This window comes from Gopherus evgoodei, chromosome 2 (assembly GCF_007399415.2).
Source record: "Gopherus evgoodei ecotype Sinaloan lineage chromosome 2, rGopEvg1_v1.p, whole genome shotgun sequence".
Lineage (NCBI taxonomy): Eukaryota > Metazoa > Chordata > Testudines > Testudinidae > Gopherus > Gopherus evgoodei.
In genome coordinates this window covers 162,121,919-162,148,594 of record NC_044323.1, presented here as the reverse complement: position 1 = coordinate 162,148,594, position 26,676 = coordinate 162,121,919, and the positions used below count along the sequence as shown (strand labels likewise).

Here is a 26,676-nt window from a genome sequence, read left to right as displayed (position 1 = left end):
TGCAGCTAATCATGCGCATAAGCATTTGCAGGAGCTAGGCCTCAGTTTCTAATCAAAATACACATACTGGGAGGGGCTAGGGTATAGGGTGACCATATGTCCTGTTTTGGCTGGGATAGTCCCTTTTAAGCCCTGTCCCGGCCATCCCACCTCTTTTGGCAAAAGTGGGCATTCCTCCCATTTGCTCTTGCCAACTTGATCAGCTGGTAAAAGCAAATGGGAGAAATGCCCACTTTTGTCAAAGTGGTGTGTGGGGAGTGAGTGGCAGAGCTGGGGCAGGGGGCAGGCACACAGCAACACCAGCCCCAGCCTCGTGGGGGAGGGGGCCGGCTGTGCTCAGGGGAGCAACCCAGGCCAACCCTGCATGAGGATGGGGGGCCCTTGAGGGAGGGCTTGGGCTAGCCCCACACAGTGTCCCATTTTTCCTTTGGGAAATATAGTCACCCTACTGCCCTAAAGTCTCTGATTTTAATTACTGTTTGCTAGTTCTCAATCATCACCTAGATGTGGTGAGAATCTCCTCCTGCTGCACTAGAGTAAGGAATGCTGGTGAGCTATGTATAATGAATTTCACCCTCAGGTGCACTCACAGAGGGTGTGTTTTTCATCTGCATTTCCTGTTGCTCTTCTGTTTGGAAAGCTCCCCATCTCACCTACCCTTCATTTGTAATTGGCACAGGACAGGCCAGCTCTTTCCCCCCCCTTACTTTACAGCTTAAGAGGGGAGCTAATCTTGATTGTGAGCATATTGCTGGTGCAAGTCTTTTACAAACTCAGGGTTTAGAGAATACTTTCCATCCTAATTCTGACTTAATGTCAGAGGATGAAATCCATGTGGTTATATGTGTCTGATATTCTCAAATTGTCCTAGTTTTTCTCTTCCTTTAGTAGTTGAATTTCCAGCACCTGAACTGGGCTTCCCCCTAGTCAGTTAGAGTAACTTGGATTCACTAGCTCTGGCTAGTGTTGTGATGGGAGGGTGTAAAGTGCAATGTAAGTGCTGAGCAGTATTCTAGAGGCTGTAGAAATGCTCATAGGTTCTGGGCATGTGAGTCCATGTTAAGAAAGTGAACCCAACCTCTTCTGTTAAATCTGTTGCCTTTAGTTCCCCTGAAGATCTCCATTACCAGTCTGGCCTGTGAAAGGGAGGAGTTGTTCTCTTCAGTGTCCTTACTTTTCAGATCTCCCTGCTTAATACAGGTTTGTAAAATCATGATGAAAGCTTTACTAGCCCAAGCAGAGCAAACTACTTGTTCATCCTGACCAAAGTGATTGGGATGGGGAGTGGGAGGGGATTTTATTATTAGAAAAATATAAAATGGTAAGAATAGTGTCTCAAGCTGAATCTTTATTACAGAAGCATAAGCAAACTATTTCTTAAAAACATTCTAATGTAAAAAAAAATCTCTGTCCTACTCCTCACTGGCTCTGTGACTTCAGTGCAATATAATAAACTCGAAGAGGTTCAGTTGCTTATTTTTCTTCTTTCTTTCCTTCCTGCTCTTGATTTGGTAACAAAAAGATGCATTTTGCTCCCTCTGCCATGTTTATTCCTGCAGGATCTGTTTGTTGCCCCGGTGAAGTCAGTTCTTGAGCAGAATGAGTTCATCTCTCCTGCTCTCTAGTCCGCGTTCTGAAGAAGAGAAACCCATTGCTGTCTTGTGGGGTAAGAAGACAACTGCGGAGGGGTGAACAAGATAACATATTCCCTGGTTCACAAAGCCATTTGTGTGGCTGGTATCTGCTAGCAAAAGGGATGATGTATTGATGGACAGCAGATGGGCTTACTTGTGACGGGCTTGCAGAAATACTGCTACAGGATGATATAATAGAAGGGATGGGTGTGAATTTTCCCCACCATAAGGGCAGTGGATAATTTCCATATAATAGCGTAGACTGCATTTCCCTCTTCTAAGAGGGGCCTGGGCCCTACCATGCCACTTTGTGATCAGAGTGGGACATGCCTTCCCCTCTAGCCTCTGAGCAAACTACCCATCTGTGCTGAAGAAAAGAGCGCCAGCCCCTGCGATTAGACATGATCAGTGCATGTGCAGTCATGCTACCAATATAAGTCATTTTCTCCCCGCCCCCATCGCATTTCCTTTCTTCAAGTCTCCAAGCAGTGTGCTGTATTGGCTTGGTGTCTCTTGTTGACTTACTGTCTAAGTACGTGTTTAGCTGCTCCTTGAACTGTACTGGCCTCCTGAGGATTCAGTTTTAGCCCTGCCTCTAACTGCTGTACAGTGCTTCTGGCATCCGGAGCACTTAGCTTCCCAGGATCAGTGCTGCTAATTTCATTCCAGCTTCTTAAATACAGCCTTAAATCTTACTTGTTTTCTTTGGCTTCAGCTGAATGAAATGAGGAAAACCAAAGCACTGGGTGTGCATGATGTCCTCATTAAGCTCTTGACTTGCATTTCTATGTATGACGATCTATTAGGATTGCAACCACTAGGGAGCAGAATACAAAGAGCTACTGAATATTTCCAATACCTCAGCTTCTATTTTGCAAGCTGGGGTATTGGGAGTACAGCCCCATACAGAGTCCATAACCTTTCACAGCAGAGTTAGAGGCGAACCTCATGCCACACAACAAAATATCTGCTGATAGGCTCCAGTCCAGCCAAACCATAATGCTGGATGCAGGGGTTATTGAGTGGATTTCTCTGGTCTGTGTTCTGCATAAGGTCAAGTTAGATGATCACAATGGTTCCTTCTGGCCTTAAAGTTTCTGCCCATGGGAAATGCCTGTGTATGTGTCCAACCTGTGGCACGTGTGCATTCTGGTACTAGAGGGGTTTCTTTGCTCTAGAATTTCCATTGGCCGTTGCAATTTTTCTTCTTGCATCTTGCAGGGTTTGTTTGGGGCAGTAATGCCTCCACAAATCCAGCTGTGTTTTTCCCATAGGCTGCGAGCTGAACACCAGCACCAGGAGGTGCGTGGTGATGGAAGAAGATGACTTCTTGGAACACCTGGTCTTATTGAAAACAGTAAGCAATGTAACTTGTTGGGGATCCCTCTGACAGATAGGGCTTGTCTGCACACCAACTTGCACCAGTTTGGTTAAATCAATTTACTTAAACTGGTGCAAACCCCTGAGTGGATGCTCTCATTTCAGATAGAGGGGTTTATTTTTGTTTAATTTAAGCCTGTTCCCAGCTATTTAGCTAAACTAAGAAGTCGCTCTCATACTGAGATTGGAGAGGCCACCTGGGGATTGGTTGCATCAGTTTAACGACATTGGTTGAAATTCCTGCCTTGGGTTAAACTCTCCCATGTAGACAAGGCTTTAGGGTCACTCTGAAAGGAGCAGCGCTGGGTGGGGAGCTCTGCTGACCTCTCAAGCATTCATGGCCTTGATCCTAAGTCCAGCAAAGGTGTTATGCTCTGAAAGGTGTCATCCCTTTCCTGGGTCTCTTCAGGTCAGGGTGAAAGCACCCTGGGGAGGTAGCAATCCTGGGGGAGATGTGTTCCCACTGCCCAGGCTGAAGAGAAGGTGTCAGTCCCCAGGACTGTTGATCTGGCATCTTTAATCACCCTCAAATCCCAAGCAAATGTTTAAATAACTTGAAACACTGCCTGGGTGTGGCATGTTGGAGGGGGACTGGCTCAGTGAATGTGGGGGTCGGTGCAGCCTTTTGCCAGTTGGCAGATGGGGGATGGCACTGACCCTGCTCAGAGCACACTGAAGCTGGCAGGGAGGCAGGCTCTTCGCATGGGGATTAGTCCACAGCAAACCCAGCTCATGAGGATCTGTTTTGTTCCATCACTGCAGATCTGTCTCAGTGCAGAGGCCAAGGATGAACCGCATGTGGTGGCAGTAGCTTCAAAAAACACCTACGGTGACAACAGGCCAGTGCCCATCGCTTCACTGAGGCTCTCTGTCCTACCCATGGTAACTCCCCAGGGAAACCTGCTGCATTAAACCAAGAGATTGACAAGGCAACCCCCAGAACAGTCTCTGCTCAGCAAGCAACTAATCTGGGGGAATTAGTGTGTGCACGTGACCTCTCGGATGAAAGAGTGGGTTGTTTCTCTCTCCATTGCCTGGCATAGCTTTCCACTGCATACGTTATGGCCCATCCAACCTCAGACAAAATGTTATCAACCCAGCTATACTGATTGAGAGCCAGTGGGGCATGGTGGTTAGCACTCAGGCTAGGAGCATCTCAGCTCTAGTGGTGATTCCCTGTAGCCCTGGTCAAGTCACTTAGTCCACATTTGGGACTGAGCATCCTACGGGAGCTACCACCTCTGAAAGTCAGGCTCTGAGCAAGCTTTCCCCATGTGCAAAGCAAAGAAGTTACTTGTTCCACAAAGTTGCTGTGCAGGTTAATTTGTGAATGTTCCTCTCCCATTGTGCAGACCAACATGCATGGTAGAGACAATCTCTGGTCTGTTATGCAGGAGGTCAGACCAGAGGCTCACAAATAGTCTCTTCTGGCCTCAGGATTTAAAACCACCCAGAGAGTAGAAAGAGAGAAATCCAGAGACAAATCAAAGCTTAAAATTAAGAAGTGCATCCCTGTAAATAGGACACAGCCTGATCTGGACTAGAAACACTAGTTTTTGTTTTACTCATGGACACAAAGGCAACGCTGGCCCTGATATAACAAAGGCCTGGGCTAGTGTTCAGAGAAAGTCCCAAAGAAGAGCAGAGTTACTATCTCCCATCCTCTTGTCCTGCTTTGCTTCTCTGATCAGTCTCTGAAATCGGATGTATTGTAGTTGGCTGGCTGGGTTGTATTTGTAAATCACTAGAGATTTTCCCAGCCCATGATGGGAGTAAGGAGCTATAGACATTTTGCTGTCTAACGAGACCCAAAGTACCAAGCAGATGCTTGGAACTTAGCACAAAGTTCAGTGAAAGGTAATTTTGTCTTTGGAATAAAAACATCTCTGTGCAATAAGTTACTTGATTGTTTAGGAACCACTCAAATACACACCTGCTACAAGCTGTCACCCATGGACCGGAGTCCTTATGCTAAAGAGTTACACTAGAATTCAGAGAACACCTGGCCAGGAGAAAAAGCAGGTCTGCAATCCCACGTCTTCCTGCCCTGCTCCCCATATCTGCCCATGACGAGTTAAATACATGTAACTTATCTGTGTTCTTATGAAGACAAAAATTAATACATTGACTAACTCAGCCAGGAAAACAAACTCTGAGCCTGATCCAGTCACCTGGCAGTATCTGTGGGGTTCTGAAAGCGTAGTCTCTGTGCTGTGCATTTTTAGTGACGTGTGTGGCATCAGTGCATCATCCGCACCTAATGTGCTGTGTTTGTGTGTGAGTGGGGAGCGGAAGGGTCTGCCTCCAGACTTTGCCCTCGGTTACACCTGTGCAACCCCACTGATGTCAGTGCAGCTGTGGGTGTAACTGAGGGCAGAGCATGGCTTGAGCATCTGCAGGTGCTTCTTAAAGAATGTGTTCTGAGCTGGGGGGTGTCCATGCAAAGTCCATCTGCTCTGGAATGCCCCCACCACCTGGCTTTGCTTCCGCTCACAGGGAGGCTGTAGGCTTCAAATGTCGCTCTTTAGCCAGATTCTTTCTTCTCAATATTTCAGTGATTCTGTTTTTTTTTTTAAATTGTTTGGTTTCAGATCAGTCTTGATGGCTTTGAATTTATCCCTCCTGTTGCCTTTGAATTAAAGTCTGGGACTGGGCCGGTTTATCTTAATGGACAACATCTAATCTGTGAGTAAAACTGGTCCTCTGGTATCTGTAATGAACTGAAGTGACAGCACTGCTTAAATGGAGGGAGTGTTTGTTTGGGGAGTCAAATCACAGCACTGGGAGCCAGGCCTCCTGGAATCTAGTCTCACCTCTGACACTGACTTGGTCTGTGGCCTTGGGGAAGTCACTGTTTCTCCCTGAGCTTTGTAATCTGTGATGCAGAGAGAAGAATGGCCTAGCAGAGGTGTTGAGACTTGATCTGTTCATTTTTGCGAAGTGCTCTGGAGGTACCATGAAAAGGAAATGATCCATGAAAGTCTGCAGCTCTCCCCACTCTTCTGCTGCTATCCTCTTTCGTTGGCTGTAGCTTTCCCTTTTCCTCTTCCTCCACTGTCCATCTTCCTGGCACAGAATTCTCAGTGTGGTTCTCTATGGGGGTACACAATGTATTGCTTGAGCTGCAAATGTTGCAACCAAACCTAAGGTCTCCTTGTGTGCATAATAGGGGATCGGCTACATTCACCCGCTTTTTGTGAATGACCTGAAGTACTTTTAGTGTGCTGTGCATGGGAGAAGCCAAAGAAACAACGGACATTGGCGGTGGAGGTTTTTGTTGCCTATAACCTTGCAATTCTCCCTTCTTTCCAGTGGAAGATGATGCGGAATACGAAGCCAGAGGAGGATGGCTAGCAGAGGAGTCATTATCTTCAGCTGTTGAAGAAAACACAGTAACAAAATTTAATTCTAGCCAACTTTTGTTATTTTTTCCTCTTATTTACACCAATATCCCAGCTTTTCAAAGTAGTTGTAACCTCTTTCCAAGAACTTGCTGTTTGTTCTCATTCCAATCTGCGACACTCTGATCAACACTTATTTTTTCTTCTTTTTCTTTTTTCATGCACCAGCACTAAGGAGAAGCTGTAAATCTCTTGGATTCCATGGACAGGTCATCAAAATGACAGACTTCTGCTCTAGCAACAGCTTCTAACATTGTGCAATATGTTGCTTTTAGATGGCTAACCTCTTGGGTCTCTTTCCTGTTTGGTTGCATGCTATTAGGTCTCTGAAATGTTTGCTCCAGATGTAATGGCCCAGTCAAGCCTCTCTCCAGTGTGTTTAATGTCTTTCTACTACAGCAGCAATAGATCCATGGGACAGGATGTGCCAGTGATTCATGGAAATCTAAGATTGGGGAAGGGTCAACTAGGTTCCATCTAATACAGGATTATTCCTATAACAGCTTCTCATGCTGTGTCCAGTCCACTTCTTAACTATCCCAAATGACTGGACGTCCAGCACTGGGCTTAGGAGAGATCTCGTGGTGGGGGAAAACGCTCAGCATTTCCCCTTGCCTCCTAGTTGTGCCCCTTTGTACCCTCTAAACAATGGGCCATGGCTAGTCATTCCACTGGAACCGCTCACCATTTTGGAACGCTCCAGCTACTTTGTCCTACCAGCTGCTGGCTTCCTTTGGGTGCTGATTGGAATGTTAGAAGAGCCATGCCTGACTTTTCCAAAGTTCCCATTTATTCCTCAAAATAAGCTGCTGTCTTTCCAAAAGGTCTCAGAAAAGCAGGCATGCTTTGGGTGCTGAGCTCCTCCTGAGAATCTGGCCCTTCAATCAGGGCAGGTTCTAGAGGAGGTGTTAAATGGTTAGGGCAGGGCAAAGAGCCCGGCGTGGTGGGAGGCACTCCTGCATTGGTCTGGGCAGGCACCCAACCCAACGGTCCTCTTTTAGCTCTCCCATTTTGGGGGTCATGTGGCTGGAGGCCTGGATGCATCAGTATCCTTCGCCTGCCTTGCTTCTGAGCTGGCTCATGTGTCATAGCCTTGCTGAAGAGCAAGTTCTGCCTTAATGCTCTGCTTTCCTCCCAGGACAGGTCTGCTGAAGCAATCCAGCCCCCTGCTGCAGTGTGTGTGGAGTGTACCAGCAGGACTCTACCCTTGGAAACTTCAGACTCTAAGCCAGGCTGAACCACCCTGGCATGGTTTAACTCTGCTGTGGTAAAACTGCTACATCTCCTCACCTCCAGTGGCCTCTTCTTTCATTTATTAAACTTCCTTTGTTCCTGAAATGGCTCTGTTTTGGAATGTGTCCCACTGTGCTACCACCCAGCAACCTTCAATTGCCTGGACCTTCCCTTAGTCAGCAGCAAGGAGACTGTACCCCTCCAAGACCCAGTGAGGAGGATGGGATCTGCAAGGCGCTAGGTGTGGCTGGGATGGGGTAGAATCCTCCTTAAACTGCAAGAACTTCATACTGCATCTCTGCTAGGGGTGTGAGAGGAGCTGGGTCCAGTAGGGAAGAAAGTTTCTTGCTTCCCCCGGTTATATGTTGAAAGGAGACCCTGATGCTCTGTCATCACCCCCTCTCCCTTCTGTTCTAGGGGCACTCAGCAGCACTCCTGCTTTAAAAGCCTTTCTTCATGGCCAGGCCCAATTTCCAGTGATACCATAGTCACTGTGACTTAAATGCACCGTCAATACTTCAGCTGCCTAATGCCTCTCCTTCGAACTTGTGCTTTCTTTAATATCTGCTTCCCTATTCAGAATAGTCCAGAGGCCAGTGGATAGGACACTCACTTGAATGGTGACGGAGCCCATTTAAATCCCTTCTCCCCCACAGGAGAAGGGGGGACTTGAACTGGAGGTCTCCCATAGCCTGGTGGATAGGGGACTCACCCATACTAACAGTTATAGGGAGCTGTACCTCCTCCCTTCCCTGGCTGTTTCGTCTGAACTTGTCTGAGGATCCAGATCTGATAGGTGGCCTCTTAGCTTGCCTGCTGGATTGGGCCCCTGCATGCCATGCAGGCAGACGAACACCCATTTTCCTGGCTTGTGACTCGCTTTGGGGCGGAGGTGGGAGGCAGGAGTCTGGCACCTAGCAGGCTGCAGCGGCGCACATGCTCAAAGGGAAAAACATAGGTGCTGCGTGAGTTGAGGCAGCAGTCGAGCAGATCGGTGGATCACAGAGGTACCTAACACTGGGACTTCGGGGGCAGGATAGCACCTGGAATGCTTACCGGGCAGCTGTTTCCTGGGCAACGCCTGTGTCAACATTCCATTCCCTGGCAGAGCCTGGGGATCTCCTGGGGGCAGCTGAGAGGTCCTTTGGGTGCAAGTGAAGGATCAGAGTGAACCCTGCAGGGTCCTCCTGCCTATGCTGGGCCATGGCCGCTCTCTCTCTCTTCCTTGACGTCCCACTCACCAGGGAAGTGAACTGGCTCCTGGATGCCTACCGGGAGGATCCATCCCCTGACAAAGTGTACCTTGACCACAGGGGTAGGTCCTGCTGGTTGGGTGCCACGCACTCTGGGCTGCACTCTTTTCCCCACCAGGGACAGGATGTTGACTGACTGCTGGGGAGCCTAAAACGTGGGTCTGTGTTCAACATTCACTGCTCCAGTCCTCTTTCAAGGGCATTGTAAATTCCAGCTCAAGAAGGCATAACCATGCTAGCTATGATCAAGCTGCTGTGCACAGCAGTGTGACTGGCAGCAGGGGTGAGCTTCCCCTCATCTCATGCTTGGGCCAACTAGCCCCTCATGCTGCTGTGGCCACGTTCTTTTTTTAACACGTTAGCTTGAGAGCTAGGAATTACACCCCCAGCTCGCAGGGTAGACAGACCTTGAGTAAGAGCTCCAGCCCCTTACAGCTGGAAATAAATAGTGTCATGGAAGTCTGGGTTTATTTTCTCTTTGCTGGGGCTGGATCATTTTTTCTCACTTTACCAAACAAAAGGGGTGAAAACCTGGCCCTGTTGAAATCAGTGGGAGTTTTGCTGTTGACTTTAAGGAGATTCAGGATTTCGTGCATGGTATGTTAACAACCAAAGTGACAAACCTCCCCAGGGGGTGTCGCCCTTCTCACCATCACCAGACAGAATGACAGTAAAGAGGAGTCATGAAGTGAAATAGATCCCATCTCACACTCAGCACAGCAGTACAGAGTGAAGGCAGCAGCGATGAAGCAAAGGTACAGATGGGGTAGAGAGGCACTGTAGGAAGGTGACTTCTTGTACAGCCCCTTGTCTGACTACCACCAGGCTGTAAGGATTGCAAATGTCTCTGGCAGGTAGAGTGGTCACAGCTGGTTTTCTTCTGTTAAAGAAAAAGGCCCCTTAAAAATGCAATGAAATAAGTTATTGCTTGTAGAGCTATGGAGTCCTGCATGTGAGGAGCCACCAGGCACCTGCCGCTGGTCATGTCTTCTGCTGTGGGTACCTTCAGGGCCAGCTTTATGCCTATTCCACCAATTCCCTCGAATCAGGCCCTGTGCCTAAGAGGGCCACACCCAATGAAAATCCCTTTCCTGGCTAGAGGTATTCCCTTTTTAATTTTTACTCACCTGGTGGCGCTCCGGGTCTTCGGTGGCACTTAGGCGGCAGGTCCTTCAGTGTTGCCGAAGACCCGGAATGAGTGAAGGACCCACTGCCGAAATGGCACCAAAGACTTGGAGCACCGCTCGGTAAGTACAAGCCCCATGTGTTTTTTTACATCTTTTTTTTTTTTTTGGTCATCCTTTCTGGGGCCCCGGCGAAACTGTTCGAATTAGGCCCCTCACTTCCTAAAGCCGGCCTTGGGTACCTGGTCCTGCTGTCTCTGCAGCCACTGCTGGTTGGCTACTAGTGCAATCAGGCATTAGCCAGGGGTGCCTGGGCACACAAAGCATGGTACCTGCAGGTTGGGAGTTGAGGTTCCTTAGTACATCTCTGGGGAAAAAGAGAAGCTGGAACCGCTGCTGTCTCAGTACCTTCTCAAGGGCTACGCAAAGGCCATGAGTCTCCAATGCTGCAGACATGCACCTCCCAGCAGCAGTCGTGTCACATAGAATTTGACTTAAAGGAAAGGATTTCTTAAAAACTAGCAAACAGTGTGTGTCTGGGACAAAGGTGACACCATGGGTGCTCAGGTCAGGGAGCTGGGGTGTAGCACAGATGATATGGGCCTTTGTATCCCTAGGTAGGTCACCAGCAGTTTGAACCAGGGCTTTTTGTGTCACACCATCCTCGGTAACTGGCAGTAACAGCAAGAGGCTGTTCTCCTCCCAGGGCCTGGCCATTAGAAGGGATGGTGATGCACATGTCACCCCTGGGCAGCTTGGCCCACTCTTTCTTCTTGCAGACTGCCAGACTGAAACGGGCAAAGCGTGGGTCTGCCCAACCGTGAGACAGACCCTGCTGCAGATCGCCAACGACCCAACCCTGGACCATGAGTACCTCCCAGTGCTGGGGTTCCCCGAGTTCACCAGGGCAGCTACCGAGCTGGCGCTTGGCAGGGAGAGCCGTGCTGTGATTGAGAACAGGGTATGGACTCTGTAAGCTGCTGCTGGATGCTGAAATCTTTGAGTTTGGAAAGATCCTACCCCCAAGAGAAACCATACAGCTCTCCCCTACCCTCAACAGGCAGGCAAATCCCATGGATCCCTATTACACCTCCTGAGCCCCTGCTCAGTGCTTCTCATGGTAACTTATGGCTACTTCAAGCCTTTAGGAACCAGTCTGCCCTATCTATCCCTCTCCCCTCTCTCTTAGGGCCAGTCCATGCACAGCTTTTGTACCACTCTAATTCTCAGTGAGTAACCAATACGGTTACAGCCCTACAGCTCCCTAGACTGGGTGCAGTTATACTGTGCAATGGCAGATCTGGCTGGAGCTACCATAGAGCATGGCAACAAATCTGCTGGTGAGCATTGCCTGTTCCCACTACTAGCTGCATACCTGTGCCTTAGACACCAGCCCCAGTAACCCAGATGCGACCCTTTAATACAACTGTTGGTTTCCTGATTCCTAAGCCCTCTGTCTAGCCAATAGCCAAGTTGCCTCCAGGAAAATAGCCACTGAGCTGTCATCTCCAGGTGGCTTTCCATGGACTTTAAAGACCCCAGGGCATTTTTTGTAAGACCTGGGGAGTGGGGAGTGCCAGTGTGCAATTGGACAGAATGTCCACTTTCTAACTGTAGTCTATGTAGCTATCATCCTTGAAGGCTGGCCTTCTGGTGGTGATGCTGGCCTAGCCCTCCAGCAATCTGGGTTTGATTTCCAGCTCTGACCCAGACTACCTGAGAAAAGTTATTGCATCATTCTGTGCCTTAATTCCCAGTCTGTAAAATGGGCCGGTAATCCTGCTGTATCGGTGTAGACTGTAAGGTGTGCAGAGGCAGGTCTGTCTCTTGCACCTAGCACAATGGGGCTTTCAGGCACTACCAGACTGCCCTTGCTAAGGAAAAGGTCTCTGTGTTTCAATGGTGTATAAAAATGATTATTCTGAGTTATCTACTGTTTTAAAAACACCTCTCCTAGACTCTAGGCCCATTGACACAATTTGAAAACTCATAGAGTTACTCATAGACTCTAGGACTGGAAGGGACCTCGAGAGGTCATCGAGTTCAGTCCCCTGCCCTCATGGCAGGACTAAATACTGTCTAGACCATCCCTGATAGATATTTATCTAACCTACTATTAAATATCTCCAGAGATGGAGATTCCACAACCTCACTAGGCAATTTATTCCAGTGTTTAACTACCCTGACAGTTAGGAACTTTTTCCTAATGTCCAACATAAATCTCCCTTGCTGCAGTTTAAGCCCATTGCTTCTTATCCTATCCTTAGAAGCTAAAGTGACCAAGTTTTCTCCCTCCTTCTAATGATACCCTTTTAGATACCTGAAAACTGCTATCATGTCCCCTCTCAGTCTTCTCTTTTCCAAACTAAACAAACCCAATTCTTTCAGCCTTCCTTCATAGGTCATGTTCTCAAGACCTTTAATCATTCTTGTTGCTCTTCTCTGGACCTTCTCCAATTTCTCCACATCTTTCTTGAAATGCGGTGCCCAGAACTGGACACAATACTCCAGTTGAGGCCTAACCAGCGCAGAGTAGAGCGGAAGAATGACTTCTTGTGTCTTGTTTACAACACACCTGTTAATGCATCTCAGAATGACGTTTGCTTTTCTTTGAAACAGTATTACACTGTTGACTCATATTTAGCTTGTGGTCCACTATAACCCCTAGATTTCTTTCTGCCATACTCCTTCCTAGACAGTCTCTTCCCATTGTGTATGTGTGAAACTGATTGTTCCTTCCTAAGTGGAGCACTTTGCATTTGTCTTTATTAAACTTCATCCGGTTTACCTCAGACCATTTCTCCAATTTGTCCAGATCATTTTGAATTTTGACCCTGTCCTCCAAAGCAGTTGCAATCCCTCCCAGTTTGGTATCGTCTGCAAACTTAATAAGCGTACTTTCTATGCCAACATCTAAGTTGTTGATGAAGATATTGAACAGAGCCAGTCCCAAAACAGACCCCTGCGGAACCCCACTTGTTATACCTTTCCAGCAGGATTGGGAGCCATTAATAACTACTCTCTGAGTACGGTTATCCAGCCAGTTATGCACCCACCTTATAGTAGCCCCATCTAAATTGTATTTGCCTAGTTTATCGATAAGGATATCATGTGAGACCGTATTAAATGCCTTACTAAAGTCTAGGTATACCACATCCACCGCTTCTCCCTTATCCACATGACTCGTTATCCTATTAAAGAAAGCTATCAGATTGGTTTGACACTATTGTTTTTTACAAATCCATGCTGGCTATTCCCTATCACCTTACCACCTTCCAAGTGTTTGCAGATGATTTCCTTAATTACTTGTTCCATTATCTTCCCTGGCACAGAAGTTAAACTAACTGGTCTGTAGTTTCCTGGGTTGTTTTTATTTCCCTTTTTATAGATGGGCACTACATTTGCCCTTTTCCAGTCTTCTGGAATCTCTCCCGTCTCCCATGACATTCCAAAGATAATAGCTAGAGGCTCAGGGCTTGTCTACATCAGAAAGTTGCAGCGCTGGTGAGGGAGTTACAGCGCTGCAACTTTGAAGGTGTACACATCTGCAGGGCACCACCAGCGCTGCAACTCCCTGTTTGCAGCGCTGGCCGTACTCCCGTTTTGTCTCGGGTGTAGAGGATCCAGCGCTGGTGATCCAGCGCTGGTAATCCAATGTAGACAGTTACCAGCGCTTTTCTTGACCTCCGTGGAAGGAGGAAGCCTCTGGTAATCAAGCTGGTTTCCTTTCCCGGTTTGCTCTCTCGGTCCCGGAGCCAGCCAGCAAACCGCAGGGAAGGAGACCTGCTTGCTCGGGGTTCCGGGACCGAGAGAGCAAACCGGGAACGCCGCGGTTTGCTCTCTCGGTCCCGGAACCCCGAGCAAGCAGGTCTCCTTCCCTGCGGTTTGCTAGCTGGCTCCGGGACCGAGAGAGCAAACCGCGGCGTTCCCGGTTTGCTCTCTCGGTCCCGGAACCCCGAGCAAGCAGGTCTCCTTCCCTGCGGTTTGCTGGCTGGTTCCGGGACCGAGAGAGCAAACCGCGGCGTTCCCGGTTTGCTCTCTCGGTCCCGGAACCCCGAGCAAGCAGGTCTCCTTCCCTGCGGTTTGCTGGCTGGCTCCGGGACCGAGAGAGCAAACCGCGGCGTTCCCGGTTTGCTCTCTCGGTCCCGGAACCCCGAGCAAGCAGGTCTCCTTCCCTGCGGTTTGCTGGCTGGCTCCGGGACCGAGAGAGCAAACCGCGGCGTTCCCGGTTTGCTCTCTCGGTCCCGGAACGCCGAGCAAGCAGGTCTCCTTCCCTGCGGTTTGCTGGCTGGCTCCGGGACCGAGAGAGCAAACCGCGGGGAAGCTGGTTTCCTTTCCCGGTTTGCTCTCTCGTCCCGGAACCCCCCTTGAAGCCGCCCAACAGCGCTGCAGTGTGGCCACATCTAACACCACTTGCAGCGCTGGTTGCTGTAAGTGTGGCCACTCTGCAGCGCTGGCCCTATACAGCTGTACTAATACAGCTGTAACAACCAGCGCTGCAAAATTTTAGATGTAGACATGGCCTCAGATACCTCCTCTATTAACTCCTTGAGTATTCTAGGATGCATTTCATCAGGCCCTGGTGACTTGCAGGCATCTAACTTTTCTAAGTGATTTTTAACTTGCTCTTTTTTTATTTTATCTTCTAAACCTACCCCCTTCCCATAAGCATTCACTATGTTAGACATTCCTTCAGACTTCTCAGTGAAGACCAAACAAAGAAGTCGTTAAGCATCTCTGCCATTTCCAAGTTTCCTGTTACTGTTTCTCCCTCCTCACTGAGCAGTGGGCCTACTCTGTCCTTGGTCTTCCTCTTGCTTCTAATGTATTGATAAAAAGTCTTCTTGTTTCCCTTTATTCCTATAGCTAGTTTGAGCTCATTTTGTGCCTTTGCCTTTCTAATCTTGCCCCTGCATTCCTGTGTTGTTTGCCTATATTCATCCTCTGTAATCTGACCTAGTTTCCATTTTTTATATGACTTCTTTTTATTTTGTAGGTCACGCAAGATCTCGTGGTTAAGCCAAGGTGGTCTTTTGCCACATTTTCTATCTTTCCTACCCAACTGAATAGCTTGCTTTTGGGCCCTTAATAGTGTCCCTTTGAAAAACTGCCAACTCTCCTCAGTTGTTTTTCCCCTCAGTCTTGATTCCCATGGGACCTTACCTATCAGCTCTCTGAGCTTACCAAAATCCACCTTCCTGAAAACCATTGTCTCTATTTTGCTGTATTCCCTTCTACCCTTCCTTAGAATTGCAAACTCTATGATTTCATGATCACTTTCATCCAAGTTGCCTTCTACTTTCAAATTCTCAATGAGTTCCTCCCTATTTGTTAAAATCAAGTCTAGAACAGCTTCCCCCCAGTAGCTTTTTCAGCCTTCTGAAATAAAAAGTTGTCTGCAATGCAGTCCAAGAACTTATTGGATAGTCTGTGCCCCACAGTGTTATTTTCCCAACATATATCTGGATAGTTGAAGTCCCCCATCACCACCAAGTCTTGGGCTTTGGATGATTTTGTTAGTTGTTTAAAAAAAGCCTCATCCACCTCTTCCACCTGGTTAGGTGGCCTGTAGTAGACTCCTAGCACGACATCACCCTTGTTTTTTACCCCTTTTAGCCTAACCCAGAGACTCTCAACACTTCCGTCTCCTATGTCCATCTCCACCTCAGTCCAAGTGTGTACATTTTTAATATATAAGGCAATGCCTCCTCCCTTTTTCCCCTCTCTGTCATTCCTGAGCAAACTATACCCATCCACACCAACATTCCAATCATGTGTATTATCCCACCAAGTTTCAGTAATGCCAACAATGTCATAGTTGTGCTTATTTATTAGCACTTCCAGTTCTTCCTGCTTATTACCCATACTTCTCGCATTTGTATATAGGCATCTAAGATACTGGTTTGATCTTGCCTCCCAGTTTTGTCCTGACCCTCCTTTCTCTCTGCCATTATAGCCCACGCTCCCTCTTGTTTCCGACCCATCTCCCAGGTCTTCATGTTCCCCACTTATCTGTGGGCTTTGCTCACCTGTCCCCATCGAACCTAGTTTAAAGCCCTCCTCACTAAGTTAGCCAGTCTGTGTGCAAATAGGGTCTTTCCCTTCCTCGAAAGGTGAACGCCATCTCTGCCTAGCAGTCCTTCCTCGAATAGCACACAGATTCCTACATAATCAGTTCTCATTGGAAAATCTCACTCCAATGGAGAGGAAAAATAACATTGAAAATCAGGGAAAATTTTGTGAAACTATTTCGCCCCCTTTCTGCTGTCTGCCTCCTTTGTGAAGGGGCCTCGGGGTGAGAGATGCTCTAAGGACAGAAGCTGCCAGCCAGGGTAGGGCTTTTCTGTCTAGTTTGGCTTTCTGGTGGAGGATGTACATTGTCCCTGACGAATTGCAGAAACAGGGTTCGGTGTACTTTGTGAGGTGGACGTAGTGTCCAGAGTAGGCTAGTTTGAATGCGGGGGCCCATGTACAAAGGGATATTCTTCCAAGCCCTTCGCAGCACTGCAGCCTCGCAGGTGCTGTCATTATAGCTCGTCTCTTGCAGGTATTTCCAGCAATGCCTTGTTCTGGGGGGACCATGTTCTAGTTTACTAGAGTTGCAGCAGCCCTGAGATGTTGGCCTGGCAGCTGATGTTAAAGATGACGCTCTCTTGTCTCCCTGCAAGTCAGGCAGGTGGCATTCACACAGTAGGAGGGACGGGAGCTGTTCGAATTGGAGCCGAATTCCTATGGCGCTGGTACAACACAAGTAGTCCGACTCCCATAGCAGTTTATATTGCCTTCCCGCAGTGGGGTAAGTGATGTGTGATTGAGCACTGGTTTTAGTATTGCTCTATATGTGATACAGGGAGGCGGCAGCACCTTGATGGGAAAGGCCAGTTCAGTAACAGGGTGAGCACAGGATGGTCGTGTGATAAAGGAAAACCAAAGGGCGTTTAACTGCAACAGCAGCTCTGAAATGCAACAGAACTCTCAATGTGTCTAACGACCAGGTACAGTGCGGGCTGCCTCATTCCTCTCTGCTGAGCCTGCTGGTGGGTTAGTCGTGGTTTGTAACCCCTGAGATGCGGGGTGTAGCTCGGACAATCCCAAGGGGTACTGCTCTCCCAGCTGTTTTAAGCCTGGGAGCGGGTGATATTTTGGTGTGTACAGGAATCCTGCTCAGCATTAAGAATTTGGCTGGGATCCCTCTGATTTTCCCACAGCTATTGCTTTTCTCCACCTTGCTCACCAGCAGTTTGAATGGAGCCCCTGGGGGCGTTAGCTCTTCACATGAGAACGACACTATGAAGAAATCACAGGGTCACTGCTGTGTTCCGGGTAACAGCTTCTAACTCTTGGAGTACAGTTAGCACGATGAGAGATCTCATCAACTATTTCCAGGGCTAGTACCCAATTCCTGTTCACTACCCCCCTGCTCACCTGCATGGTTTATGTCCCCGCAGACAGCCTCCGGTGTATATTCCAAGATGTTGGCTTTACAGAGATCCAGCCCTACCATTACTGGGACACTGTGAGGCTGGCTGTAGCCGTAGAAGGATTCCTGGAGGTGCTGGAGGTATGGAGCTGGCTGGAGCTTTGCCAGGTGCCTCTTGTCTTAAACCCAAGTCTATTCATGTCTCACAGCTGACCAATGGCTGCCCGGCCAGACTGCTAACAGCGGGCAGCCCGTGCTGGCAGCTCAGGCTTTCTCTTGATTTCAGAGTGCCCCGGACTGCTCCATAGTTGTGCTGCATGCTCCTGAGGAAACCGGCCTGACTCCTAAGCAGTGGGAAAAAGTTGCCAGGGTCATGGGGGTAAGTCTGAGAGCAAAGGCTTTTCTCCAGCTCCTGTTGCCACTGGCCCCCCTGCCATGCTGGACAGAGTCTCACTGTGTGCTCCATTCCCTGCTGTGTCCCCAGAGGAAGCGCCTCTTTCCCTTCTTTGATGTCCCGGCTCAGGGGCTGGCCTCAGGAGACCTGGACAGAGACGCCTGGGCTCTGCGACACTTTGTGGCCCAAGGGTTTGAGCTCTTCTGTGCCCAGTCCTTCTCGAAAACCTTCGGCTTATACGGTGAGTTCCTGGGCTCACCGCCTCATGTGTAGAGGGTCCAAGGGAGAGCTGGGAGGGGAGGCGGAGGGGAAACCTTGACTTTCTGAAGCAGGGTGTTTAATTTGGGCGGCTTCTCCCTGCCACTCTCCTTGTGTGGCCTCAGCCACCTGCTAAGAGCTCCCTGAGGCCAGAGTTCAGGAACACAGGATGGTCCCGGCGGGCTTGCATCTCCTGTCCCTCAGGGTGATGCCAGCAAGGGCCAGCCTCATCCTGTTCGAAGGGCGCAGCTACAACATAGCTGGGAGGGTGGATGGCAGTGGATGGCAACATACCCTGGCCGGCTGCACAAGCCAGTGCGCCCCCGAAAGGGTCAGGGTGGGCCTGTGCAGCCCAGGCAGCAGTGTGCTCACCGTAGCTGGAATACACCTAGCCCCAGTAGGTGGGTATCTGCCCTAAGGCAATGCCGGACCCCCGAGCAGGCACTAGGTGTTTGCTGCAGGAAGTGGAAAGGACACCTGGAGACTGCAGGGAACAAAACTGAATGAACTGGCTCCCTCCCCACAACAGGGGTGGTGGGAGTGGGAAGGGCAAAGCCTGGGGTAGAGCTGGCTCAGGGGATAAAAAGGGGCCCTTTGCATGTAGGGGGTGTCCGTCCATCCTGCCATACTGCTCTTGTCGCCTGGGCAGATGAGCGGGTGGGGAACCTGATCGTGGTGGCGAGGGACAATGAGACGCTGGTGAGAATCCGTTCCCAGCTGCAGAAGCAAGTGATGGGAACTTGGGCCACTCCTGCCAGTTTGGGAGCCCGGGTCATCGCCACGGTGCTGAACAACCCGGCCCTGTTGAACAAGTGGTAAGGGGGAGAGTGAGTGACTGCTGCGGCGCTGTGTGCACTAGGCCGGATAATCCACACATGGTTAACACTTTCCGGCAGGACACGAGGGTTACAGCCTTAGGCGCGCCCAGGGCCCCTTTCATTCTAGAGCAGCCCACAGTGCTTTTCAAATTGCAGCCAGTTCTAGGGTGCGGGGGAGGAGACACTGGGGGAAAAACCCTCAAAGGGCAAGCCTGATCTGCAGTGTCCCCTCTGGCCAAGTATGGTGCAGATAAAATCTGCCTCAGTTTTCCCTTCACTCAGGCTCCCTTAAAAAGCCCACACAGCTCAGATATTCAAGGCATGCCCCCTACTAGGGTCCAGTTTATTACATCCTATACAAAGCCTTTCAAAATAGAATGCAGTGCCCAGTTGGCCATCCCCTCCTCCTGGAGCGTCTGCCTTCCTTCCGCCATCTCGTGCTTCAAGCCCGGGCTTCCCTCCTGGCAGCTTTTCCCTGCTGCCACAGGGCCCTTCTGGGGACTTCTTACTTCCTACAGGGTCTACAGGCATATGCACCCTCCTTTGCAGCTGTCTCCCCCTTTATAAGACTCAGGTACCTTCCTTAAGCCCCATTGGGCTGCTGGTAATCAGTCTGGGTGCCTGAACCCTGCTTCCTTTCTTGACAAACCCCTTCTGTGACTAAAAGGGCCATGTGATCATTGCTGTCTACCCAGAGCAGCCAGGACCTGCCTCACTGGACCCAGACAGGTCATGTGAGCTGGGGTTGGGGAGCTCAGGAAGGGCCCCCCTAGCCCAGTGAAGCCATTAGCCCCTTGGAAGGGGAAGTGAGATCCCCATAACCGTCCCACTGCTCTCTGCAGGAAACAGAGTCTCCGGATGCTGGCGGAGAAGATCATGCTGATCCTGGAGAAGCTGAAGGAGAAGCTGCGGATCCTGGGTACGCCTGGCTGCTGGGATCACCTCACAGCCCAGTCAGGGACGCGCAGCTTCACCGGGCTGCTCTGTAAGTACCCGTCCTGCCCCTCCTCCACGCTGCGCCTGGAAAGCCAGAGTCCTGGGCAACAATTTGAACCTTGCTGCTATGGCAGTGAGCCAGGGCACTGGAAAGGCATTTCATCCTCAGAAGCTGGGCAGCAGCTTGTCCTTGCTCCTGGTGGGCCATGACTCAGTCCAGCTTTTGCCTTTCTGTCACCTTTTGATTGGGGTGTAAGGGAGAGGTAATACCTTTGAGTGATTTGAACTGCTGCACTCCTTGAGTGGTTTCAGAGTAGCAGCTGTGTTAGAGCAGTACTTGTGCCACCTTAGAGACTAACACATTTAATTGAGCATAAGCTTTTGTGCATCCCACTTCATCGCATGGTTCTTTTGCTCTCTGGTCCTCACTGGACACCCAGCTCTCACCTGTGGCTCCAAGTAGCTGTAAGTATGCGACAGCGGCCACACCCCGGTAAGCTGCATCGGCAGGTGGGCTAAACCAGGGGAGGGTAACCAGAAGTGTGGAAACTGACGGTGATTTAGGGATTGCCCTCCAAAGTATACGAAGACTGTTCTGGTAGCCAAGGTGAAGGAGACCATATATTGGTCCAACGGCGTGAAAAGCAATGTCTTGTAGAAGGCTAAATGGGGCACTACAGAAGTCATGGCTATCCACTGCAGCTAATGCCTCACATCTGCAATGGTTGCCCACACCCACTCTCCATGCCCCTGGGAGGGAGGGCAGTATTTCTAGTCCCATTTAACAGACAGGGAAACTGAGGCACCAGGACTTGCCTAGAACCCTTGACTCCTGTCTCCTGTCCTGTTCTTAGATCACTCGGCCCCATCCCTGCGGGATTGTAGGTGACTGATGAGTCTTGTGTCTTCTGCTAGCATCCCAGGTGGCTTTCCTAGAGAAGCACAAACACATATATCTTCTCGGGAACGGCCAGGTCAGTGTCTGCAGCATCAACTCACACAACCTGGACTACGTGGCCCAGAGCATCAACGAGGCTGTAAGCAGCACGGAGGGCAGGGCACAGGGTCTGAGCTGGGCGGAGATGGAGTGAGAGCGTCGTGACTCGCACAGCCACGTGTGGTTTTCAGTACTGAAAGTGCTTGGTGCGCAGACAGCCTTGGGAGCACAGTGCCTGCCTGCCGTGGCTCTGCTCCCAGGGGAGCTATGCTGATTGAATAAAGACAAGAATGAGAATATTGACTCTTTGCCTTGTTCCAGCCCTACTGTCCTCGCCTCTCAGAGAACTTCCCAGGCATTAACAGGGGGGCCAGAGGCATCAAGACAGGAAGTCACTTGCCCAGAGTCACCCAGCAGCTCAGTGCCAGGCCTGAGAAAAGAGCTCGGGTCCTGCCCTCTGAGTCGGTGGATGGGTGTAATGAGGGGCTGGTTTGTTACTCCATCCCTCCTCCTGTGCTCGGGCTCCCTGGGCAGCTCTGCCCACCCTCACCTAAATAATTCTGTCCCTTTGTTCGCTGCAGCCTCCCATGCTAATCCCCAAACCAAAAGGAATCTCTGCTTCCCTTGCCCAGTCAGCTGGTGAAGAGCACGGAACCAGGCAGATGCACAAGACAGGAGAGGTAATTCAGGCACTTCCAGCCGCACTCCAAAAGGTAGCAGTTACTGCTGGATAAGGTTATTAGCAGTGATTAATGTCTCACTGGGAAGTGTCGCTGCCTTGTAATTAGCACAGGCAGCACAGAGACTGGCTCCTCAGGAAGCAGCCTGGCCTCCTCACCAATCCCTGCAGCTGTTCAGAGTGTGTGGCTGGATTGGTCCTCTTCCCTCGCTGAGGACTTGCGGGTAAGACCAGACGAGACCGGAGGTGTCATAAACAGATAAGAAAAGTTAATAGCACAGAAGTACTTTATATCTCTTTGACTGTAAAGGGTTAACAAGTTCAGTAAGCCTGGCTGTCACCTGACCAGAGGACCAATCCGAGGACAGGATACTTTCAAATCTCGAGGGAGGGAAATTTTTTGTGCTGTGCTGTTAGTTTTGGTGGTTGTTCACTCTGGGGGCTCAGAAGGAGCAGATGTGCAACCAGGTTTCTCTCCAATCTCCCTGATACAGTTTCTTATAGATCCAGAATAGTGAGTACTAGGTAGATGAGGCGAGTTAGGCTTAAGTTTGTTGTCTTTATTTGCAAATGTGTATTTGGCTGAAAGGAGTTCAAATTGGTATTTTGCTGAAAAGATTTTAATTTGTACTTGTATACTTAGGCTGGGAGGGTATTCCCAGTGTCTATAGCTGAAAGACGCTGTACCTATTCCATTTTTTTTTTAATTTACAAAGATAATTTTTACTGTTTTTTTTCTTTCTTTAATTAAAAGCTTTTCTTGTTTAAGAACCTGATTGTTTTTTATTCTGGTAAGACCCCAGGGGACTGGGTCTGGATTCACCAGGGAATTGGTGGGGAGAAAGGAGGGAAGGGGGAGAGAGAGGTTATTTTCTCTCTGTGTTAGGATTACTGTCTCTCTCAGGGAGAATCTGGGAGAGGAAGAGAGAAGGAGGGGGGAAGGTGCATTTTCCTCTCTGTTTCAGGATTCAAGGGGTTTGAATCACAGTGATCTTCCAGGGTAACCCAGGGAGGGGAAGTCTGCGAGAGGCAACGGTGAAGGAAAGGGTTTATTTTCCTTGTGTTAAGATCCAGAGGGTCTGGGTCTTGGGGGTCCCCGGGCCAGGTTTTGGGGGGACCAGAGTGTACCAGGCACTGTAATTCCTGGTTGGTGGCAGCGCTATAGGTTCTAAGATGGTAATTAAGCTTAGAGAAATTCATGCTGGTACCCCATCTTTTTGGACGCTAAGGTTCAGAGTGGAGATTATACCATGACAGGAGGCCTGGCCTTTTCTGCAGAATCCTCAGCCGTACTGATGCCCTGCAGCAGGCATTTTCATCAGCCCCTTTAGCCAGCCTACGGAGTGTCCCAGTGTGGGGAACAAACTCCCATTGTAGGTGGGGTTTCTGATGACCCACTTGGCCAGGAGGTTGCTCCGTGAATGAGTGCTCTCTGCCCCTTGCTAGCTAAAGGTTGTGTCTCCCACCCATCGTCCTAGAGCACGGCTCCAAGGAGGCTGAACGCCCATCAGAGTCCTAGCTGTGGGCCCTCCAGCTCAGTGCTCATTAACCTCTCTCCTTAGTGGGGCAAAGATCTACGTTCCCCTAGCATGGATTACACTTGCTCTTCCTTTGCCTGTGTTCTGTGGTTTCAGCCTCCAGGACCTACTGGCCCAGCTCCCTGCCCCCGTACAGAGTGTCTGTCACAAGCCCTGTGCAGAATATGCCACGAGAGAGACTAGTAGATTCAGATCGACCCCTGAGCAGCAAATGAGCATTACCAGGTGGCGCTAATCAAGAAGCGTCAGTAGGAGAATGAAAAGCAAAGAATGATCTGCTCCTCCCTGCTGTGTTTGCAATTAGACAAAAATGAACATTTCACAGTGGCAAGAACATTTGTCAAAATATTCCAGATTTTTCTGCCAAAAAAATGGGGTTGAAAACAAAGCCTGAATCTCCACGTTGTAGAAAAGCCATTTTGCTGCCGACAAGAAGTCGTGATGAAATGTGCGTGACCAGCTGCCATGGACATGAAGGGCTCATCCGCAGCCCACTGCAGTTCCTGGGAGTCTTGGGGCTGGGGTCAACCATTTCTCAGCTTCTCAGTTTACCAAAGCACCAGGCACCCCATCTGGAGCCAGTGTGGTGTGGGTGTCCCCAGCCTGGCTCGGGAGGCCAGTGCGCTGCCAACTGCCTGCGTTGTTACTGTGGGTCTGTAACCATTCCCTGCACAGCAGCTTCCCTCCCTCCATCACAGAGCCTGCTAGTGAGGAACCTCATCTGAGTCTGATTACGCAGCCCTGCCTTTGGTTGTAATGGCTTCTGCTGAATGTAATTTCAAGGCAACAAATTGCTTTGGCTCGAAGCCAGAGGATAAGTTGGGGGAGACAGGGCAGGAGTGAATGGCCCTGCCACCACACTGCACAAAGGCAAAGCAAGAGCCTCAACTTGCTGCAATCTGCCTCCTGCCGAGGCGCAGGTCGCTGGAGACTCTATCAAAGGAAAGTGAGGGCAGGAGTCACTCTAACTCCACAATAAACTTCAGGGAACTCCCGGGAGCTGAGACTCAAACCCCCAGGGCTGGAGGGTCACAGTCTTCCACACCTGAAGCTCAGGTCACTGTCCTCTCTGCTTGTTACGCGTCTCTTCCCTGTAATGAATCCTGGTTGCACTAGGTGTGTGTCATCATATGCTGTGTGAGGCCCTCTCTAGAGTGCTCAGCAAACCTGCTCTGGGGCATGGTCTCATGCTACACGCACTGCAGCTATTCATTATGTTCTATTTATTGGGACAAAATGTTTCAATAATGTAATTTTCCAGATTGGGGTGGGGTTTGTTGGTTGTTTGGGTTTTTTTTTTGGACTTTCCATTCTGCAAAAATTTTGAAAATGTCACAGTTTCTCCCAGGATGGAAATTCCATTTTCTCACCAGCTCTAGTCTTCTATCACACACGTGTCTTACACACGTGATTTGATGTGTGTCTGTTCTCGCACGGCTGACCTCCCATGTGTCCGCTCTCAAGTCCATTGTCTAGCCCATCCATAACGTCAGGTGGGCCGGCTGTCAGATGTGTCGGACAATGGTGCCCTCAGATGCTGAATTGTAAAAGAGGAAGATACCAAAAGACTTTTTTTTGGAGAGAGGAAAAGAAAAGAAACAAATGTAAGAGAGGCAGACGAGTGTGTTTGGGGACAGGGAGATTTAAGGAAAGTCCATTATGCCAATAAACCCTGAGCATTAGGGGGCACTTGTGTGGAATATTCTACACATGCTGGGGGAGATCATGGCATGGAGCCCATTTGGAAACTTTTATGTCCCCTTCTTGTTCACTCAGCTCTAGAGAACCTTCTGCCAAGGCAGGAGGGGCACAGTGAAGGTGAGGCTGGGGAGAGAAGCCTGCACTGCAACTGCCCATGATATGCCCTTTTTGGAGATCAAGAGAAGCCTGGTCCCCAGGGTCCTCAGGCCAGCACTTATCCCCCAGAACTAAATTCACTTGATAAGAAGGAGGTGGCTCGAGTGTGGCTGTAGCCTGGCTGGAATAGAGGTAAGGTCCTGTCTACATGCAAGGTAGTTGGGGATCGGTCCTGCAGGGGGTTGGACTAAATACCTCCTGAGGTCCCTTCCAACCCTGATATTCCGTGATTCTATGATTCTAGGACTATGTTTCCAGCGGGCACTGTAGCCCTCAGTGTGGCTGTATTTGTCAGGCAAGGGGACCTCACGCTTCAAGTGCTGATGATCCAGAGGAGGTTAGGACATGCCATGTCCTGCAACCCAGATCAGTTCTGCTCTGAAGGCCCTGGCTCCATTCCTGCATTCAGGACCTTATCAATCAAACACCAGCAGCTGCCTTTCCCTGGCTCTGAAATGACTGGCGGTTCTTTATGGGAAACATTTACATAATACAGGCTGAAATGCCCACTCAGCTGATGGAAATGCCTTCTGTCTGCGCCTACACGCTCTGCGTACTCAGAGCAGGTGTGATTTAGGGTTTGTTGCCGTCTTCCATGTCAGGCGTGTAAGTCACAGTAGTTAACTGGCGCCTTCTTTGACACTGGCAATCTGTGATGCAGCATGAGGCGGGAACGCCTGCTGACAGCCAGGCATTGGTGGACAGATACAAGAGGAGGAGAGCCTGGGAGGGGGAAAATTCCAAACCCACGGGGCAATCAGAGCAGATAGCTGCATGCTCTGACCTGGTGCAGGCATGAACGTTCCTTGTCAGCGCATCACAGGCAGCTGGAGAGATGGCAAGAGTGTGCTAGTCAAAGGACCACTTCCAGGGTGCCCGGATTGCTCAGGAGGTTTGAGGAGGGGATACAGACTTGCCCACTTCTAAAGGCCGATCTACATTGCACTCAGAGGTGACACTGCACTCAGAGGTATCTGCACTCAGATGTCACTGCACTGCACTCAGGGCTTGTCTACATCACAAAGTTGCAGCGCTGGTGAGGGGGTTACAGCGCTGCAACTTAGGAGGTGTACACATCTGCAGGGCATCACCAGCGCTGCAACTCCCTGTTTGCAGCGCTGGCCGTACTCCCGTTTTGTCTCGGGTGTAGAGGATCCAGCGCTGGTGATCCAGCGCTGGTAATCAAATGTAGACACTTACCAGCGCTTTTCTTGACCTCCGTGGAATAAGCAGGTATCCCAGCATACCTGAGGAAGCCTCTGGTAATCAAGCTGGTCTCCTTCCCTGGTTTGCTCTCGCATTCCCCGAACCTCCGTGCAAGCAGGTCTCCTTCCCTGCGGTTTGCAGGGTGGTTCGGGGAACGCGAGAGCAAACCGCGGCGAAGCTGGTCTCCTTCCCCGGTTTGCTCTCGCATTCCCCGAACCCCTGTGCAAGCAGGTCTCCTTCCCTGCGGTTTGCAGGGGGGTTCGGGGAACGCGAGAGCAAACCGCGGCAAAGCTGGTCTCCTTCCCCGGTTTACTCTTGCGTTCCCCGAACCCCCCTTGAAGCCGCCCAACAGCGCTGCAGTGTGGCCACATCTAACACCACTTGCAGCGCTGGTTGCTGTAAGTGTGGCCGCTCTGCAGCGCTGGCCCTATACAGCTGTACTAATACAGCTGTAACAACCAGCGCTGCAAAATTTTAGATGTAGACATACCCTCAGAGGTGTATTATACCCACGCTAGCTTTGATCTAGCTCGCTTGCATAAGAGCAGAGGTGAAGCTGCAGCAGCAGGGGCTAGCTTGTATATGTCTACACATGCTGCAGTTGCACC

General features: G+C 49.9%; 2 protein-coding genes across 2 annotated transcripts; both read left to right on the top strand.

Moving 5' to 3' along the window:
* Positions 1–1,599: 1,599 nt before the first annotated feature.
* Positions 1,600–8,092, top strand: LOC115645018 (nucleoplasmin-like). The gene is made up of 6 exons (XM_030549429.1): positions 1,600–1,666; positions 2,909–2,991; positions 3,777–3,896; positions 5,606–5,699; positions 6,327–6,406; positions 8,066–8,092. The coding sequence occupies exons 1-6, from the start codon at positions 1,600–1,602 to the stop codon at positions 8,090–8,092; spliced, it is 471 nt and encodes a 156-aa protein (XP_030405289.1).
* Positions 8,093–8,851: 759 nt separating this feature from the next.
* GOT1L1 (glutamic-oxaloacetic transaminase 1 like 1) lies at positions 8,852–20,942 on the top strand. The gene is made up of 9 exons (XM_030549428.1): positions 8,852–8,963; positions 10,805–10,986; positions 16,698–16,821; positions 17,474–17,586; positions 17,732–17,824; positions 17,930–18,080; positions 18,747–18,912; positions 19,758–19,900; positions 20,767–20,942. The coding sequence occupies exons 1-9, from the start codon at positions 8,852–8,854 to the stop codon at positions 20,940–20,942; spliced, it is 1,260 nt and encodes a 419-aa protein (XP_030405288.1).
* The last annotated feature ends 5,734 nt before the right edge of the window (positions 20,943–26,676 follow it).

What these genes read in the sequence shown, in the direction of transcription:
- GOT1L1 (XM_030549428.1), top strand. Translation starts at nt 8,852, where the DNA reads ATGGCCGCTCTCTCTCTCTTCCTTGACGTCCCACTCACCAGGGAAGTG. An exon ending in AAGTTGCCAGGGTCATGGGG is followed by an intron (nt 17,825 to 17,929) that starts GTAAGTCTGAGA and finishes CTGTGTCCCCAG; the next exon opens with AGGAAGCGCCTCTTTCCCTT. An exon ending in CCGGCCCTGTTGAACAAGTG is followed by an intron (nt 18,913 to 19,757) that starts GTAAGGGGGAGA and finishes TGCTCTCTGCAG; the next exon opens with GAAACAGAGTCTCCGGATGC.
- LOC115645018 (XM_030549429.1), top strand. Translation starts at nt 1,600, where the DNA reads ATGAGTTCATCTCTCCTGCTCTCTAGTCCGCGTTCTGAAGAAGAGAAA. An exon ending in ACCTGGTCTTATTGAAAACA is followed by an intron (nt 2,992 to 3,776) that starts GTAAGCAATGTA and finishes CCATCACTGCAG; the next exon opens with ATCTGTCTCAGTGCAGAGGC. An exon ending in CAGCTGTTGAAGAAAACACA is followed by an intron (nt 6,407 to 8,065) that starts GTAACAAAATTT and finishes CTTCTGTTCTAG; the next exon opens with GGGCACTCAGCAGCACTCCT.